At 42.4% G+C, this 19318-nt stretch overlaps 1 protein-coding gene across 1 annotated transcript in view; it reads right to left on the bottom strand.

Annotated features, from left to right (window-relative positions):
• ANTXR1 (ANTXR cell adhesion molecule 1) overlaps positions 1 to 18363 on the bottom strand; it is a 155800-nt gene extending 137437 nt beyond the window's left edge. Inside the window, exons 1-3 of the mRNA XM_074981686.1 lie at positions 17626 to 18363; positions 4056 to 4127; positions 3058 to 3129 (exon numbers count right to left, since the gene is read on the bottom strand). Of these exons, the coding sequence (XP_074837787.1) occupies positions 3058 to 3129; positions 4056 to 4127; positions 17626 to 17777 (296 nt within the window). The 5' untranslated portion in view covers positions 17778 to 18363. The remainder of the gene's footprint in view (positions 1 to 3057; positions 3130 to 4055; positions 4128 to 17625) is intronic.
• Positions 18364 to 19318: the final 955 nt, after the last annotated feature.

Below are 19318 nucleotides of genomic sequence, written 5' to 3'. Positions count from 1 at the left end.
TGCTGCTAGACAATATTGACTTCATGGTCTGGCAAATGCTTACATTCGGCACCAGTCAGGTCCCAAGAGTGCCAGATGAGAGAGGTTTAACTTGCAGTAACTTTTGAAATAGGATACAAGGAGACAAATTCCAGGACATCAGATCTTGCTTTACCTGAAATGGATTTCCCCATTCTTTAACAAACAAATTTCCACAAAGGAAAGTTTTCAGAACAATTCGACTTCTTCCAAGCATTCATATGCTTTCATTTTAAAGTGTCCACCCCGCCCCCTTTTTTGCGATAACCTACCGTGCTCAATAAAACCCAGGAAATCAAAGCTTCTTTGATTTGTAATACGCATGGCACTGCCTAGCCCTGGTCCTATAATTGGATCTACACAGCTAAGTGGTGTAGAGCAGGGGGTGGGTCAGTGCAGGGAATCTGCCTTTGTGGAACAGGACTGGAGCCTGAATCTTCTTCCCCTTGACACTAAAGGCCAAGTGAAGCAGCAAACTACAGTTGGGTGGAGGATGGAATGGAAGGAGAATTTCTGAATGAAAACTAAAAGCCAAGGGTCATTTGGCCAATCAAACTTGTCGTAAATTAATATCCAAAATTCACACACAAAGGTTCCTCCCACCTCGCGTGGTCTAGGAGTTCATGTTCTTTGTCAACAGCTCACTCCTAGATGAGGCTCTGTGCCTCCCAAGTGTGCCTGTCATCTTCAGATGTCCTTGGACACCCCTGAGGCTGAGCTCTTAACAGGAAGCAGAACATGTGGTCCAGAAAATCAGATCACTTTGTAAAACAGAGCGTCATTGTTGTATCCGCCTTTCCTGCTGGGCTGATCACCTACACTGGCATCCTCCCTGTTCCAAATAGGCTCATCCAAAGTATCGCCCAAAGAAACTTTTATATGCAGCCAAGTCAAAGAAAAGGCCATTACTAATTATAGCCTTTGCACACAACTCGGGATTGGGAAGGCTGAGGATGCAGACCCATATTTTACCTGTCAGTTCTCCAGTGGAAGAAGACAACTTACAGCCACCAGCATATTGGATTTTGACTCTGCTACCGTGCTACCATCCTGCCTGAAAACCATCATCTTCCAGGTCTGCTGGGTAAATTTATATGTTCCCATAGGGAAATGAAGGTTTCATGTACCCAAGTAGCATGTAGAATCAAGACTTGCAAAAAAGTCTCCTTTGCCCATTCTGCAGGGGAAGGAGTCCCTCAGATAATGGAGTTAAGTACCTTTCATTTTCTCCTCACCCTCTATTGTTATTGTAAGTGGCAGAGCAGTAGATGTCATGTCTCAAGTGGCCTATTTTCATAGCTTTTTTTAGGCTTGTATGCACGTAAACTATTCTATAGGAAAGTGGCCAGTTTCCTATTAGTTCATGAACAGGAGTTATGCTGGTATGCGAATTCAGCAGAGTACAATATGTAAAACATATGCTATTCATATGGCATCCACATGTGTTATACATACTTTTTTCCCACGTGGCAATGAATTTGACAGAAAACTGTAGTGATTAAAAGGACCTGATCCAACATACACTGAAGTCACTGAAAAGATTCCGATTTATCTCCTCAGGGAATCTCCTAGCTGAATATTCTCGAGAAGAGAGTAGCATACAACTGCTTCTGCAAGCTAATGGAGTTGCACCTTTTTGGTCAAGTGGCAAAGGTCTTTGCACCTGGTGTACTGAACACCAAAGCAGAGAATCCCTTGTAGGGACCATTACAAAAGACAGGGGAACAGTTCAGGTAAAGGAAGGAATAAGGAGGATAGATGAGGCTTGACAAAACCCAGGCTAGGATGATTTAGTTGGGATTGGTCCTCCTTTGAGCAGGGGGTTGGACTTGATGACCTCCTGAGGTCTCTTTCAACCCTATGATTCCACAAACCCAGGTACGGAGGTTTCCTAGAAGGAGAATTAGAGAGGTGGACTTCATCTTGGTTGCCATGTAGAGTGTAAACAGGTTTCAAGAGCCACTGTTAGCATAACTGGTGATGCGAAGCTGGGAGTAGGCACAAGGGAGAACATGGAAGCAACAGGGAACAAGGGCTATGTCTATACTACAATGCTCTTTCAAAAGAAGATCTTCCAGAAAATCCACTTTTGAAAGAGCATCCCAACACACAAAAAAGCAGATCAAAAAAAGAGTTATCTGCTCTTTCAAAAGATAGCATCCACACAGCCTCCGCTCTTTTCAAAGAATGGGCCAAAAAAAAAAAAAAAAAAAAAAAAAAAAAAAATCAGGTGCCATGAGGACCGCTCTTTTGAAAAAGGTCCTGTGGAGCATCTACATGCATTTTCTTTTGAAAGAAGGTGCTCTTCCTGAAACAGGAATGGAAGAGCGCTTTCAAAAAGTGCATCACGTTCTTTCAATTTAAATTTTGAAAGAACACTGTGTAGATGTTCCACTGGATATTTTGAAATAACTTGCTAGTGTAGACAAGGCCAAGGTGAGGGGTATGAGGAAATTAGAGTAGTAGGGGGAGATTATAAGGAGATAATACAAGACTTTGAAGAGCATGAAGAACATGAACTGGATGAAACGATTCACTGGGACCCAGTTCCAGGAGAAGGCTGATTACTGGCTTCTCTTTCTTCCCCATTCATCCTTCTCCATAGCCCATTTAGCCCTGTCTCTGTACTGAAACACTAAGCTAGGTTGAATGACACAAAGGCTGACCTCTGGACAGAAAACAAGGGTAGATGGTAGGAAGTTTCCACAAAAAAAATTAAAGATTTTTGCAAAAAGAAATAAGTGCTTCAGGTTTCAGCTGAAATTTTTGGATTTTACATTCTTCTTTTCTCATGAAAAGACACAGCAATTTGAGGAAAGCAGACACTATCCAGGAAAAAAAATTCCATGAAAAACAAGTGTAATTTTAAAAACAGTTTTTCCCCGAAGAGCGGAACATGCATATCAGATGTTAAGTACACCCAAGGTGATTTAATGTTATCAAGTCATTTAATATAAAGCCAGAATGCAGTAACCAGAAAAAGGGGGAATGCAAAAGAAAGTACTCTGCTTTGTGCTATTTCCTCAAAATTTTTCTTACCTGTCTTCCGTTAATCTCATTAGAGTGGAGCCTCTAGTTGAGAAAACAATAAACGACATCCTCAGCTGGGGGCTGGAGAGGTACAGACAAAAATGAGAGTGAATGATTTATTATCCATACACCCATTCATCCATCTGGCCAGTATTTCATCTCATGCTCTTCGCTTCCGGCTCCTCCCAGTGACTCCTCTTTGTGCCACTGTTCCCACTCCCAGCCTCTCTGTCTTGTCTTGTAATATCTTTGGGGCAGAGACTCTCTCTCATTAGAGATGTGTACCATGTCTAGCACAATTGGGCTACAGCTACACTACATTCCCCTTTCAGAAGAGGAATGCAAATGGGGGAGATCAAAAATGCAAATGAAGCGCTGATTTACAAATCTCTTGCCTTATTTGCATAATCTGATGCAATCGTGTTTCCAGAAGAGACTTTTCCAAAAGCAAAACCGGGTATGTAAATGGGATTCCTTTGGGGGGCAGTGGGGGGGGGGGAACTTTTCTGAAAACACCTTCCTGAAACAAAATAGGAAGAAGGGTTCTTTTGAAAACAGCAATTGAGAGGTATCTTTGCCCTCCCCTGAGTATTGCCACAGCCCATAGAAACAGAAGTGAATTATTTGGTCAGCTACCCCAGTTTCTGGGTGTAAAGTGTCTGAACCCTCGCTGTCCACAGGTGGGATTGAACCAGAACCTTAGGAGATAAAGTCCGTAAGTCTTCACTGCAGGAGCTAAAAGCTGAGACTGCAGAGCAGACTTCACACTCTCCTTCAGTAGTCTCAGGGCCACATGGGGATCACTGCATTTGCTGCTCACCTTTGGAGTAATCCCACTGAAATCAATGGACTATCTTGCATAACAAAGGAACAGGGTTCAGGTCCTTTAAAGAAACCTGGGGTCTGACTTTCAGTGGATACGAAGCAGCATTATGATGTACCACATGGGATCTGATCCCAGTTCACACCATCCCATTAGGCTTATCTGCAAAACTGGCATTTCTTACCTTATGAACTTGTGGGCAAGATGTTCCACAAAAAAATAGATTTCATTCCAGTGGTGCAGGACGCTTCCAGATCTGGGAAAACAATTGTTGCAGGAAATATTAGTTTAATTTCACATCGTGATGCAATGGCTTTATTAGTTCCCAGCCTAAGGTATTGTTGGACATCTGTGTACCTCATCATTTTTTAAGTCAATCTACAACTAAACCTCCTTGTTATGTTTCCTTAAAGTGGGTCTAGGGAGGGAGGGTGGAAATCACATCATCTGAGACACAACTTTGAAAGGCAAAGATATAATTTATACTTAAGCTGAGCATTTGAGGCTGCCACTTGACAAGGACATATCGCAGCTCCATTAGACTTTTAACTTGGCAGTAAGCAAGTAACCCAAGGTTAGTGCTGATCCATGTCACTGTCAAGTATTTTGGGTAGATTCCATTGGCTTACTTACTGAGTCATTGTGTCTAGTTTTCAGCTTCAGCGCATGTGGGGAATATAATGCATTTGGAAGATGGAACAATTCCTAAATTTAAACCACTGTTTCCATTGTGCTGGAGACAAAGAGGTAAAAGAGATTAGACCTGTAATTTAGACACAACTGGTTTATTCTCTACCACTAAGGGAAAAAGACTATAATACTCCACTGGGATACCCAGAGCAGAGGGTATGGTTACCTTTCTATCTGAGCCAGAGTGAGTTTTGCTGGAGATTACGCTGACTATCAACCCCCCGCTGCACCAGTTTTGTCTTCACCAGCAGACTCCTCATGGTGCTTCCAGACTGACCCTTACTAAGCAGGTGGCAATCAATGAATAATCTCTCCATGCTCCTCAGAGACAGTTTTTGCAATGCACAGCCCCTGCCATTAATGGAATATAAGTGCTCTGTTAAAAAGAACTTAATCACAATTTATTAATTTAACTGGGTTAAATATGCCTTTCCTTTAAAGCAGAGCAAATCTGCAAGTGAATTAATAATAATAATAATAATAATAATATGAAGTGGGTTTTACCCACAAAAGCTCATGACCTAATAAATGTACTAGCCTTTTAGGTGCTACAGGACTGCTTGATATATTTATGGAGGGAATGCAGAACTTCACATATAACATTTGTGACTTTTAAAGTGATATTAACATGCATTATATTAACTTTCCTATGCTATTTCAGCAAGATATTGCAGTAGGGCATAGGGTGTGAAGACAGGAATGCCGAGGGTTACTGGAATTAGCCCTTAATCCTTCAAGTGAATGCACAGGAAGATTTCTCATTGATTTTTATTGGATGGGTACTGCACTGTGATTTTTCTTCTGTACACTAACAAACAGCAAAAAAAGCAAGGTTAATCAGACAGACAATCTGCACATATCAATCTTTACTGACACTGGTAAACCACACTGCAAGTACTGCCATGGAGTTTATATTGTTTCAATCCACCCAGGTGGGTTTTTCTTTATTCTGCCATTGCAGAATTCTATAACAAAGAGCAACAATATTCTGATGCATAGATGATCAGTATTATTTCTCTGTTATACCTCCTTTCTGGGAAATCAAACAGAGCCATAAATGAAATCATCAACAACAACACTGCAGAAAGCTGGTGCATACAACTCTGGCCTGGCTGTTAATGGTTATGACTTCACTTCCCTGACAAAGTGCAATAGAAAGCCAAGCCACAGTGAATACATTAACCAAAGATTGTTTCATTTTTTTGGTCACAGCAACTCAGGAAAAAGCTGATTTATTTGCAGATCTCAAACCCATAGTTCTGCTACAAGGCTTTGGGCACTCCTTAGTTTACTCAATGATCCTGGCTTTCCAGCTTGCATACAAATTCGTATTTTCACAGGGAACTGGAGTGTGGGTAAGTGGTATCAGTTTAGAATGCTCTCTGTGCTCTGTGGAATCATTGAACCATTTTCCCATTGAATTCCATGAGATAATTTGTACTCTAATAATACCACCTAGCCTGAATACAGCATTTCCATCAGTAAATCTTGAAGTACTTTACAAAAAGGAGTACATTAGAGATGGGGAAACTGAGGCACAGAGCAGTGACGTGACTTGACCAAGGTCATAACAGGCCAGTGATAGCTGGGAATTGAAGCCAGCTGTTTCAAGTCATCATTTAGTGTTTGCCCTCCCTGCCAAAGCTATACTCCTCTCTACCAGAATCATCTCCTACTGGCCATTGGTGCAATCTGGTCTTCCTGTTAGAAGCCTCTGAACTCAACTGGTTTTCACCATTGTTTTCTTAAGCACAGTGAGGCAGCTGCAAATGAGAAACAGCCACAGACCTCCTTTGGTATGTAAGATGTTATATAAAATAGTGCCATTTTCCACAGCTCAGAGAAGTCCTGCATTTTTGTAGCTCAGCATTCGCCAGAACTGATCTTAAAACCCAGTTGCTCCAGTTAGTTGTATGCCAGCTGCCAGCAAACTACATTCCTGGTTTAAATGTTTGCCTTTTTCATTGTTGTTCCACTGGCCGTAAGTTTTAAGTGGTTTTGGAAAAAGGCAGTTCTCAGTTACGCACTACTTTTTAATTCCCCACATAAGCTTCAGTTTCAATTTCACCCTCTACCCCCGCCCCATTTTGGAACAAGATTCCAAACATCTAAAATTACAGCCCTTTTTTTTTTTTTCCATGAAACCTTCCCACACATATATTCACACACAGGGAGAACAGCACAAGTTCCAAGACCGGCAGAGATTTCACATATGGGTTTCAAGGATAGGTTTTTATCCTTCTCACTAGGATGATCTTTATAAAGCCAAACACATCGCCCCTGCAAGAAAGGGTTGGATTCTGATCTCCTATAGTGAGGCATTAATTCAGAGCGAGTCCATTATTTTCAGCAGAGTTACATCACAGTGAGGTCAGAATTGAATCCCAAAATGAAATCTTTTGTATGCTGTTGTCTCTAGCACAGGGCTTCTCAATCTGCAGGGGGAGAGGGTTTGCTCCCTGTTCCAGTGCAGGAGACAGACAAATATTAGGGAACCTAGTTACTGGGAAAAGGGAGAGGGCTGCTTTGTTGATGAGAACGGGGTGGTGGATGTACATGTGCGTGGAGTCACTATATGGAAAATGTTGAGAATACATCATCCTTTTTATTATACCAGGAATGGCCAACCCATGGTCCATTCTTGAGCCGCATGGGGCTCCTTGACCAATTAAATGTGGCTCCTGTTTGGTGGGAGAAGCATATGGCAACAGCTTCAGTGGTGGCAGCTCCGGTGAATTGCCAGAATTGAGTTCACGTGGGAAGAGGGTAGGTGGCTGGGGGTGCCTGGGTCTGGGAGAAGGGGAGGGAGATTGGATTAGAGCAGGAAGACTGGGGGTGCCTGGCTCTGGGAGAGTGGAGGGAGATTGGATTAGAGCAGAGAGCTGAAGGTGGCTAGCTCTGAGGGATGGGGAGAGTACTGAGACATGTGTTAAATATTGATTTTTATCTAGATAATATATATCTAGATATAACACATGGCTGTTTACACTCTATCCACAGCTATTTTGGCTCTTCATCTTTAACTGGTTGGCCACCCTGTATCATTCAGTCATTTCTACTTTCAAAATGCTTTACAAGTGCCAAGTAACTAATTGTCATATCAATTGTGTGATGGACAAAAGTATTTACACCCTTTATATATGTGGGGAAAAACAGGGATGGTTAGTGACATGATTAAGGCCTGAGGGTGAGTGGAGGTATTAGAATTGGGATGGGAGACCAGCAGTTACTGGTTTCCCAGTCTGTTCAGACATTTGACTTGTCAAAAAATCATTTAGCTAATGGTAGTCGAAGATCTCTTGTTCTCCCTCCAGACCCATGTTTGCTTATGTTCACCAAGCCAGCGTGTTACACCGATTACAAAATCCAATCAAAAGCCATTATAGGGTAGCTCCACGCAGCAAAGTTTTCAAAACAGCAGCTGTTATTTCAAAATAACTGTGTGAGCCTCTACACAATGCAACTATCCTTTCGAAATATTTTAGAAATAGAGGTTGGCTTATTTTGAAATTGGTAAACCTCATTCTATGAGAAATCAAGCCTAACTGCAAAATAAGCCATAGTGCATCCAGTAGCTCTATTTTAAAATAAGCTCTCTGTGTAGACACTTTCAAAATAGCTTAGCACAGTTTCAGAACTTATTTTATGCATAGCAGCATTATTTCCCAATAAGCTATTCGAGAATAGTTCTTCTGGAAGAGTGTTTCAGACTCAGGCTGCTGTGTAGACATATGCATACTGTGCATGCATTGAAGAGCTTGTTGACACAGAACCCCCAGTCCCAGATGCTAGTACCAAATACTGTAGTTCCACCATTCTGTACATTATCCAGTAGTACAGCTTCTATGAGCCATCCACATGGCTCAGTGGAACTGTTTGTTATTGATGTGGTCTCTTCAGCCAGGCTGTGGTTACTCAGAGGCAGGTCTCCCAAATTCAACTCCAGACTCCTTCAGGGACTCTCAGAACATCCTGGAGAAAGTCACTTTAGCACCAGCACTCCAGAACAGGTTGAGTGTTCAAACAAGGCTAAATTGTCCACCTCAGCTCCCATCAATGAAACTAAAGAAGAGTCAGATTTTCCAAAAGGCCCCCTCAGTGTGCCACTTGCAGCCAATCGGCAACAGAGCTCAGCACCCAGTGTAATTAACTCTTTTCAAAGCCCAGTGAATTTTACTGCCTAAGTGAGACCTGAGCTGCTGTGTAAATTTACCCTCTTAAATTTGTCTCCATGACTGAATTTGAAATTGAGCTGGTAACTATCACAGAACCATTGCAAAGTTTGTCATTAATTCACACTAAATGCCTTGATACCAGCTGATGAAAGGTGCTGAGACATTATTTGGTAATGACAATGAAGCTGTTTTGAATACCTACTTCTCAGAGTGCGTCTACACTGCAGTTAAAAATCCAAATCAGCCCGTGCCAGCTGACTGCAGTTCACCAGGGTCAGGTGAGGGGCTATTGACTTGCAGAAATTGTTTGGACTCGTCCTAGAACCCAGGATCTAGCCACTGATGAGGGTTCCAGAATCTAGGTGGCAGACTGAGCCCAAACATCTACCCTTGAAAATAAACAGGTTCATAACCTCAGCCAGCTGGAGCAGTGTAGACACACTTGAGCTACTCAGCCAGCCCCTTTGTGTCTGCTCTTCCTCTTCTCAGAGGATCTTCATCCTATGATAAGTCCTACCCCAGCAGCTGCATTAGACAGTTTTATGGGGAGCTGATTACTCAGCCCACTATTTAGCTTGCTCTTTATCTTCAAAACCTCCTCACAAAGCAGCACAATCTGGGATTTCAAAGGCTCTCTTTCAGAGGAAAGGTCATTTCTTTCAGTCCCTGCCTGTGTCCTCATCTTGGTCATGCTGAAGGGGAATACAAGTTTTGCCACTGACTTCAATGGGAGGAGTATCCAGCTCCCTAATAGCTATTCATACTCTAAAGGGTGGAAGAAATCTTGCTGAAATCAATGGAAGCTTTGCCCAAGTAAAGACCTTGTCTCTGAAAGGATCCCTTTAATCCAAGAAAAGAACCCAGGATGAGGAAGAGCAGCAAGTGGCTTTGGATTTTGCTTCATAAAACACAAACATCTAACCAAGTGTGGCTCAAGATCTGGGTTCCAGGTTGCTCATCCTCCAGATTTTCAGGTGGTTCAGAGATTTGATTCCAGTCTGGTGCATATTAAATAAAGACCAGCATGTTTTTGTTCTTGCAAACTCAAAATATGGTGCAGTTGGAATCCATCTCTCAGTTTAACCAGCGAGCAGCTCTTTAAAAAACAAACCCCAAACTCAGCAATTGTTATGATCAACCTTAACAGCACAGATTTCAGAGGGTAGCTGTATTAGTCTGTTTGAACAAAATAATTGCACAAAATCCTATTGCTTATTACTACATGCCTGTCTATGCAAGAGAGGGGGGAAGAATGCAGAGGGGGCAGTTTCCCCAAACCCTGGCATTTCAAAGGGGCCTGGAGTTCCCACCACCACCGATGCTACTTTGGAGGTGGCAGAAGTTGGATCTCCAGCCCCCTTAGAAATCCTGGCAGTGCTGCTCTGCCACTCCACATGGCTCAGAGAAGGTGGGGGAGAACCCAGCACTGCAGTCCGAGTGGTGCTATGATCCGACTCCTCTTGACTCCACCCCTTCTGCCCTTGGCCCCACCTCTTCAGGGGCAGAGCGCCAGGCCAGCCTTCCACTTTGACCCAGGGCCCACGGTGGCTGTCGGCCCTGCTGCATTACTAGTAGTCATTTGCACCATTGCTGCAAATTGCTGTAATAAATGTTTAAGTACCAAATCAGTAAGTTGTCTGAACAGGATAATCATTTCTCCAAAGCCTGTTTTAAAAAACTCATCTAAGTTGTTACATGTACAAAGGGGAACAAAATGGTCCACTAGCCAAGATGTGACATGACAGCTTGCATGGTGTATGTGCAGAACAGCTAAGAAATATCGAGTGTGCCAGGAACTGTCTATTTGAGAAAAATGCATGCTCAGACATAAGCCATTATTTCTGTAGTAAGAGTAAATTCCACTGCCAGCACCATATCATTTGAGAGGTCCAAACTAAATCCAGGAGAGGCTTAAAGAAATTGCACTGGTATAAATGAGAACCAGATCTGGCTCAGAGTTTCTACCATTGCACAGTACAGCCCCGATTCAGGAAAGCAATTGAGCATGCGTGTTAAGTGCCATTAACTTCAATATTTACACAGCCACAGACAAACATCCTCCACGCTGACTTGATGACACATCTTACGCCTGATGTTAAAGAAACATCTAAACAGGAGCAGGACACAGCCTTTATGCTTTAATCAGACGATCTGGACAAGCAACAGCAGAGCCAACTGTGTGTGTGGTAGACATGATACCCTTACAAACAGATGGAGACCAAACCTTTCACAACAGCCACAAGTAAAAAGTTTTGGTCTCAAGAGACCCGAGACAGACTTGAACTGGTTTTTCAGAAGCAAATGTCTTCTTTCCACAAAGCCTGTATTTCTGGTGACTAAAACAGCTAAAATACTTTCTTCCAGAAAGTTCTTGGCTGGGTTTGCTAGAGCTTTTGTTTCTTCTGTGGGAAGGATCACCCTCCCTCTCCTCCCCCCACAGGAAGTGGTTCCTGGGGGGACAGTCTTCACGTGATGTGAAATGTTTCTTGTTTTTGTCTGTTTCCCCATCACTCAGTGAGCTCAATTTCCTCCTTACATATACTGGTGCAAAGGAAGAGTTACCGGCATTCTTTAAGTCTGAGTTACACCAAGTAAAGCCAGTATAAGGGATAGAAAAATCAAGCCCTTTCATTGTTCAAGTAACTTTTAATATTGGGAATTCATTTCAATACAGTTTGTTAAAAATAGAATGCCAATGAAAGGATCACAGGAAGTGGCTCATATTACTTGCCCCCCATGTTACTGCTCTGACTGCCAGATTTTTCATCTGGCTCAAGCCAATTTTTACATGCGCACACCTGTTTGCATGCATTCATGGATGAATCAGTTTCATGTAGTTGTGTGGGGGTGTAAAATGCCTGCGGTTGTGAAAGGCCCCTTTGAAAATATGGCCTTTAACCCTGGGCCAGTAAAAGAAAGTATTTGTGCCAGATTTTATTTTTCACTTCTCTCCAACTGCAAATCCATAGTCTCTCGAGTCTTCCACAGCCAGCATTCAAGTAGCTGGTGCCTAGGCCAGAAGGGGACAGACACATTGAAAGTGAGATGGATAGATTCATTAGTCAATCCTATCTTGGGAAACTTTCCTGGTTTTGTTAAATAATCAGGACCAGAACAAACCAGAGATTCGCCTTACAATGGTGACCAATATTTTTTCATTGTGCTCCCCGTAGCCTCCTGTTGTCTCATCTTAGACTATGATTGTAAACTCTCTGGAGCAGAGACCATCTTTTACTGTGTTTGCACAGCACCTTGTACAATGGGGTCCTGATCTATGATCAAGTCTCCCAGGAATTACTGCAGCTCACTTCATAAAGGTGATATGCCACAATCATTTATTTGTCCCTGGCAACCAATTCACATCAACATCCAACTATACCCAGCTTCCTAATCCCCATGATATTCTGATCCAACATAAGGAGACAGCAGGAAAGATTTCTTGGGTTTTTGCTATAGTATAGTTTAATTAATCCAAAAGTAAATACAGTATGGTCTAAAAATATCAGTGCTAAGGAACATTAGCCCCCTCTAACTGAACTGCGTAGCAACACCAGTTTTTGTTGTGTGATCAAAGAGATCTGCTTCTGGGTACATTTTGCTAATAACCCACAAAACCAGGGATGAAAAGAAGTTTGTTACTTGCACACATCTGTGGGAAAACATTCTGCAGTCACAGAAACCTCTTATTGGTTCAACACATTGCTAAACAGTAAGTTAGACAGTCCAAAAATTCCCCTTTTTCTTCTGCCCAAATAGCTCTTCTCATTAACAGAACTTGTCAGAAAGGGCATTGCGCACAATGTATTTGGAGAGCTGGGATACCTTTATATTTCTTGCCTAGGAAAACCCTCCTCAACAAGGAAGTTAGAATATAAATTGAGATTTTTCAAAAAAGGTCTACGGGATTTAAACCCAGATCCTGCCTTAATGGAAGATCTGGGTTGAAACACCCTCAGGCTTTTTTGAAAACATCAGGGCAAATGATTTACAGGGCTCAAACCTCCTGGCAACATCCATCTCAGGTAATATTGAAATCATCATCATCCCAGCTATTGATCTTTCACTGCGCAAGTACAAATTTCCAGATTAACATAAGTCAGCAGGCATTGTGACTAAGGGAATTCGGACCCAATGCTCAGATCTGTCACTAAAAGCATGTTTGACTCCTGTTTTGCTCTGTACATCTAAGCTGCATCCAGACCCTGCTGCTTCATTCTTTAACATTTTTAAGAGCAATTCTTTGCTTGCTGTTCAGAGAATCAAAACTTTCATCCAAGCCTTCTTTGTCTCCTCTCAACCGATCACATTTCTCCTCTTGCATACCTGACATCTGTTGTGCTCCTTTGGCCCATTTGAAACTCAGCTGATAAGGTTGTCTTCTTTCCTTATCATTCTGTCCTCCAGCAGGAGCCTAATCCAAATTCACTGGGAACCTTCCTGTTGACTTCAACAGGCTTTGATTCTCTTCATTTTCTCCATCTTTCTCAACAGCTGAAGTTTGAGCGTGGCTCCTTGTTCAAGCTTCATTCATCAGCCCCCTTCACAATTCCACCTTGGCTATGTCTACACTAGCACACTGTGGAAGTAGGTTATTTCGACATAACATCGAAATAGGCTACTTCGATGCGTATCATCTACACATCCTCCAGGGCTGGTGCCATCGACGTTCAGCGTCAAAGTAGTGGAGAACATTGAAAGCAGCCGCCCCGGAAGGAAATGCGGAGCACCCACCCACCCACCCACACGTGCTCCCCGTCGAAATAAGGGGCCAGCAAAGCCCCAAGCCGCTCCCTTAAAAGGGCCCCTCCCAGACACTCACCCTGCACAGCACAAGATCCACAGACAACTGGTTGCAGGCCCCATGCATGCAGCATAGACCCCCATTTGCAGCAGCAGCCAGAAGCCCTGAGCTAGGGGCTGCTGCACGTGGCGACCATAGAGCCGTGCAGGGGCTGGACAGAGCGTGTCTCAACCCCTCAGCTGATGGCTGCCATGGAAGACCCTGCTATTTTGACATAGTGGGACATGGATTGTCTACACATGCCCTATTTCGACAGTGAACATTGAAGTAGGGCGCTATTCCCATCTTTGGATAGGAATAGCGATTTTGACGTCTCGCTGCCTAAAGTCGATTTCAATATCAAAATAGCTCGTGGCACACAGATGTGACACGTACTATTTCAACGTTGTGCCAACTACTTCGAAGTAGCTGGCAAGTGTAGGTGCATCCCTTATGTCTTCTCTTATTTCCCCTATTTCATGTTGGGTACTCCTGTCCATTGGTAATTCTCATCTCATCTGCCTGTTTGTTAGCTTCCTCCCTGGATTGTCATCTACTCCGCCTTCAATGTCTCTTCTGTACTACGCTGTTCACCTTCAAATCTCTTCTTGAGGCCAGTTTCTACAGGATGCCCATAAGATGCCAGCAGCTGCAACTGATGAGTCTCAGGATATTTGGTATTTTACTGAGAGGCCACAGGAGGACCTCAGCTCCTTTTATTGTTTTTCTGTTAAATAACTTTCTGGCCCTTGTGGTTACAGAGAGAGGTTTGAAAGTGTGACCTGATCAGAACTCTAAAGGTTCAGACACCAGAAGAAAGGTGTACAAATTTGGGGCCATTGACTAAACTCACGTAAGAAAAAACTGGATATTTTCAATATGCATAAGAGGTATTAAACTTCCTATCAGTCCACATAAGATCATTAGAGATCAGGATGACACCAAACAAAGTTATCCCACCTCTGCTACCATGTGGTTCTTGCTTCCTTCACTACAGTACCTGTTGCTGGCCACTGTCAGAGACAGGACAACACAGGGGTCTATCAGTTTGTTTTCTTAACTCTTCAATGGAGGAAGCATGTTTTCATGGGAGTTCGTGCAACATCCAGAACAAGGGGGAACAATTCCCGACCACAATTCAAAAAACCACACAATGCTGTAAATAGCAATAAGATCAGCCTATGTTTCACTGTCTTCATTTTGACATTCCTTAAAAGTAATTAGAGCCCCAGTGACAGAGGACCCTTAACAAGAAGGGTGTAGAGTTTCATTCTGGAATGTTAATTTTGATGATGGGAGTGAGGCATTAAAATATTAGGCAGCGTACTTTTAGGTATGAAAGAAATATTGAAAAAGTAAACAAACAGCCTTGGAAGTCAAGCAGTGCTGGAGCCCTCTACTGACTCTTCTGCCTCAGTGACTAATTAGATTTAGTATCCATTTAATCCACATCACGCCCTGTAACCAGGCTGTTATTGGTCCTGCATGGAGACTCGCTTGTCAGAACCCTGATGGATTCTCAGATCTTCAGCAGAAAGAACATTTACAATGAGCATGTAACAGGTCACTGGAAAAAACCACAGGCATTGATATATGCTTAGAATCTATACTATCATGGCCTGTGCCGGAGTATTTGCATTATTGGTATGGGCTCCTTTCTACTCCCTTGAGACCCTATTCAACAGAACACGTTCCTGCGGGCAATGTACAGCAGAAGCATCCAGGCTGCAGAGAGGACAGTCAAACTCTGTATGCAAATTGACCATTTCACATGGTGATCCAAGCAACACAGAGCCAATCATTTGGCCGATTAAGAATAATCCCAGGATTCCCCATCTGTCTTTGCACCCAGAAAGATAAGGGGGGAGTAGAAATCTGACTGATATGCCCAAGGCATCTGGGGTGTCCTGGCTAAGGAATTACTGAGGCCAGTTGGTCTAAGAGAGTGCATAATGGTTTCCTATAGTTTTGGCAGCAATGGATGGTGGCACCCCATCCTCCTGATGCATCCCCCCCATGGGCCCACGTGACCTTGCATTCCGAAACCCTGTCCTGAAGCTGAACAAGACCAGCAGGATGAAGGAAAGATGCAATTTTAAACTGTGCCCTGCCCACTCCAAATAAAACAAAGCTGTGCAAGGCTTTAACTGACACCAGGTACAGAAGAGACCACTGCTCAGCCTCAACACATACGGGCAACTAATCTGACAGGATGGTAACAGGCAACATGAACATGGGGCCAAATTCAGACCCATGGTACCTGACAGCAACTCCTGTGGAGTTGCTGGAACTGTATCTACTTTGCATCAGGACTCATTGGAAACAGATAACCCATTTTTTGGCAAAATGTTTACTATTTTAAAGAAGTGGTGGTATTTGCCATTTATTGCCACTCTCTATGCAAAGTATGTGGATGACCTAATCCTACAAGGTGCTGAGCACCCTTTGTGTGGTGCTGATTACATCCATCTGCCCAGAGGCATCCAGTTGCTTGCAGGATTATGTCCACAAAGCATCCAACATGGGAATATCTAAGCACGACGTCTCCAATCCAAAACCCATGGAAATTTTTCAGTGGGATATGAATCAGACCCCATCCGTAACTCTATATTAAAGAATTCCACTCCAGTGGAACACCCAAATGTAGAGTAGCTATACCAATATGAAGTTAGGCTTATAGAAGTGTAACATGAACTAGTGGTACATAAGCATTGGTTCAGCATTTTCTACATTTGGGGTTTGCGCTGGCAGTGGCTAAGCCAATTTTCACTTTTCCATGCAAGTTCTTGATTCTTTGAGCAAATCTATAAGGCTCCACAGCTTGTCTCATAAGAGAATGCCTTAGGTTTAAAAGAATGGCTCTGAAAATTAAGCTAATGCAAACGTATAACAAAGCATATCTATGCAGAGGAGAAAAATCTCCAGCCATTAGCCTTAGGGAAAAACTTATTGTAAGTAATCTGCAATAGAAATCCTACTCAGCTTAAAGCATTGCTATGTAATGTGGTGATAACTGGAAAAGTGCCAAATGACTAAAAAGAATTACCAAAGAAATAAGCAGCTGTTGCTAAGGTGGACTTTTTCATTGAATTAAGTAAAATGAAAAATAAAATCACTTCTCCTTGAGTATTTCACACTGCTTTTCCTAAATAGCTGTATTTTTCCTCACTTTCTGTCAAATCATGCCTGTGTGAAGAATTGCCATTCAGAATAAGCTTTTATATTAATGGAATCTGGGAGCCACTGAGGAATACAGATGGCATTAGTTTGTTTGGTTAGGATATTGTCAACTTTTTTTTTTTTTTTTTTTTTTTGAGAGCTTCTCTTTTCCACTTGTACATAGTACGATTTGAAAGCTTTTAACTTACAGCAACAAGCCACCAATACAAAGACAATACCATTATGTCATATGAGTAGTAAATAACACGAGTAAGCGATTATCTTCACTGTATACTATTGGTTAGGGAACAAAGAGTGATTCAGAACAGAGAAAAAACTCAGTGACATTTAAAAATGCCTTAGGAAAGTCTATATACTTTCTATCACAATGACATTAGATTTTCTTTCAAATAGAGTATTCAGCCCTTCAAGAGTTGTTTGATTTTAAATAAGTCTTACACTGGAATGTCTGGATCTAATGGAGAAACTGGCTTAACAGTAACACTTGAGGCAGGCTAGAGTTTCCTCTGAAAATGGAAATCTAAAAATTAATGCCTCTGATAATATTTGCCAACCATCTCCAGTTAGAAGTGCCTCAATCTTTGCAGGTCAGAGAAAAAGCAAACATCTCCAGTTTTTTTTCCCTCCTCCATCCCTCCCCACAGCCAATTTTAGGGCACTGTAAAGGATCCAATGTAGTCCCAGTAACAAAACATTTCAGTTCACAGAGCAGTGCAAATCTGCTGTATACATATCACTGCAGAACCACATACTGTAGCTACTACAGAAGTTACCCAAACAAAATAAACACCTGAAAAGCAGGTGGGTTTTCAGGTCCCTTGTAGACATCTTTACAAACCCTAGAGTCAAGCCTCTTTTAAGTCCAATTGATCAAATATCCATTCCCTAGCGAAAGATTTGTCTAAAAGCACAAATGCAAATCAACTTACTTGTCTAAAATGAAGTACAAATCAAATCCTCCATAACAAGCAGGACCTCCTTTCTCTCTATTTCCACCTTGCCCATCACAGGCTAACATAAATGTTGCGAAGCAGAGAAATCTGAAGCCGAACCTCAAAGCTCTTTGCTTTGCATTGGCCATTATATCCAGAAAGGGGGGAAGTTCTCTTCTTCCAAGGCTCCCTTATTTCACAGCCTTCTCCAAAAATGCCATTCAGTGGCCTTGAAAGAGATATACAAATATTTGGCTCCTTAAATTCCACTTGCAACAATTGTCCTCTGAAATTGCAAGACTTTTTCCTCCTTGTTTCCCCCGCTGCTCTGTTTCTTGGTTTCAGATTTCAAGATGCACAATACCGTATTTCACTTTTTTATTTAAAGGGACTTCTCCATCACTCTTCTGTGCAGCTGTCTGAAAGCAGGATCATTGTTTTGCAATCAGACACTTTCCTGACAATTCCTGCTTTGCCCCAGATTTCAGAGACTATGAGAAGGTTTTGGAGTGATTCCTCATTATTGTTGTGGGTAGTGGGTTTTATTTAATTTTTCTCACAATAGAAGGTTCAGAGAATGCCATCTTGTGGTGAAATCCTGATCAAACAGACTGGAGCCTCTGAAATAATGTGAATTAGTAACAGCAACGAAGGGTCCTGTGGCACATCTGATGAAGTGAGTCTGTGCTCACGAAAGCTCATGCTCAAAACTTGTTAGTCTAAGGTGCCACAGGACCCTTCACTGCTGTTACAGATCCAGACTAACAGCTACCCCTCCAATACTTGAATGTTAATTAGAACATTCATGCCCTGAACATACAAAGCACATGCCACAGTAATTTTGGTTTCATACATATAACCCATCTTGCATATACTCATGCACAGGATCACTCACATAACATACATGCACATTTGCCACCCTTTTAGGTAGGGGTCTGAATTCTGCTCTTAGATATGTAGGTGTAAATCCAGAACAACTCCACTGGGTTACAGCATACTTCCATCAACAGTGAATGAGAGTGGAGTTTGGCCCCGTATATTTTTCTACAATTAAGAGAATTGTTTATGAAGCACATTTATCTCCCTCTCTAATCAAGGAGGCTCCTTCCCAGAATTTCTCTTCATGAGCTCATTTCAGATGCTTGAGGCTGCAGCATGTCTCCTAATTAGCCAAGGAAACTCAGCCAGGTTCTGTTGTCTCATTCTTTGCTACAAAATGGTTCCTTGGAATGTGCAAAGGCAGGCTATGGGTACAGACATGTGAATCTTGTCTGAGCCTGTCCGCATTCTTGCATACTAAGGGAAATTCAGAGCAGGGATGCCAAGTTGCCACTGGGAACAGAGGCTGAATCTAGAGGCATCAAGGTAACTTGTCTGCCCACACCATCCAAATTCCTCTCGAGAGTTAACAAATGCAGCAGCCATGCAGCTGAATCTTGTGGGTTAATCAGCCTAGCTGGGCATCTTCATGTATCTGTAAATGAGCTCACTAAGAAAAGTAATACAAGGGAGTTTGCCTGGTTTTAAATGAGAGAGAGGCAGGGCGGAGAAGATTACAAAAGAACATAGCCTGAGAGATTATTAAACTTGTGTATTATGCTACTATTTCAACATCAGCTAAACCTAGTCATACCACAGACATTGTAATAGCCTTGCACATCATTAGCAGTAGAGCCAACACCAAGCCTGC

The sequence above is a fragment of the Carettochelys insculpta genome, chromosome 31 (genome assembly GCF_033958435.1).
Source record: "Carettochelys insculpta isolate YL-2023 chromosome 31, ASM3395843v1, whole genome shotgun sequence".
Classification (NCBI taxonomy): Eukaryota; Metazoa; Chordata; order Testudines; family Carettochelyidae; genus Carettochelys; species Carettochelys insculpta.
The sequence above is the reverse complement of the archived record's forward strand: the minus strand, read 5'-3'. Positions and strand labels throughout refer to the sequence as shown.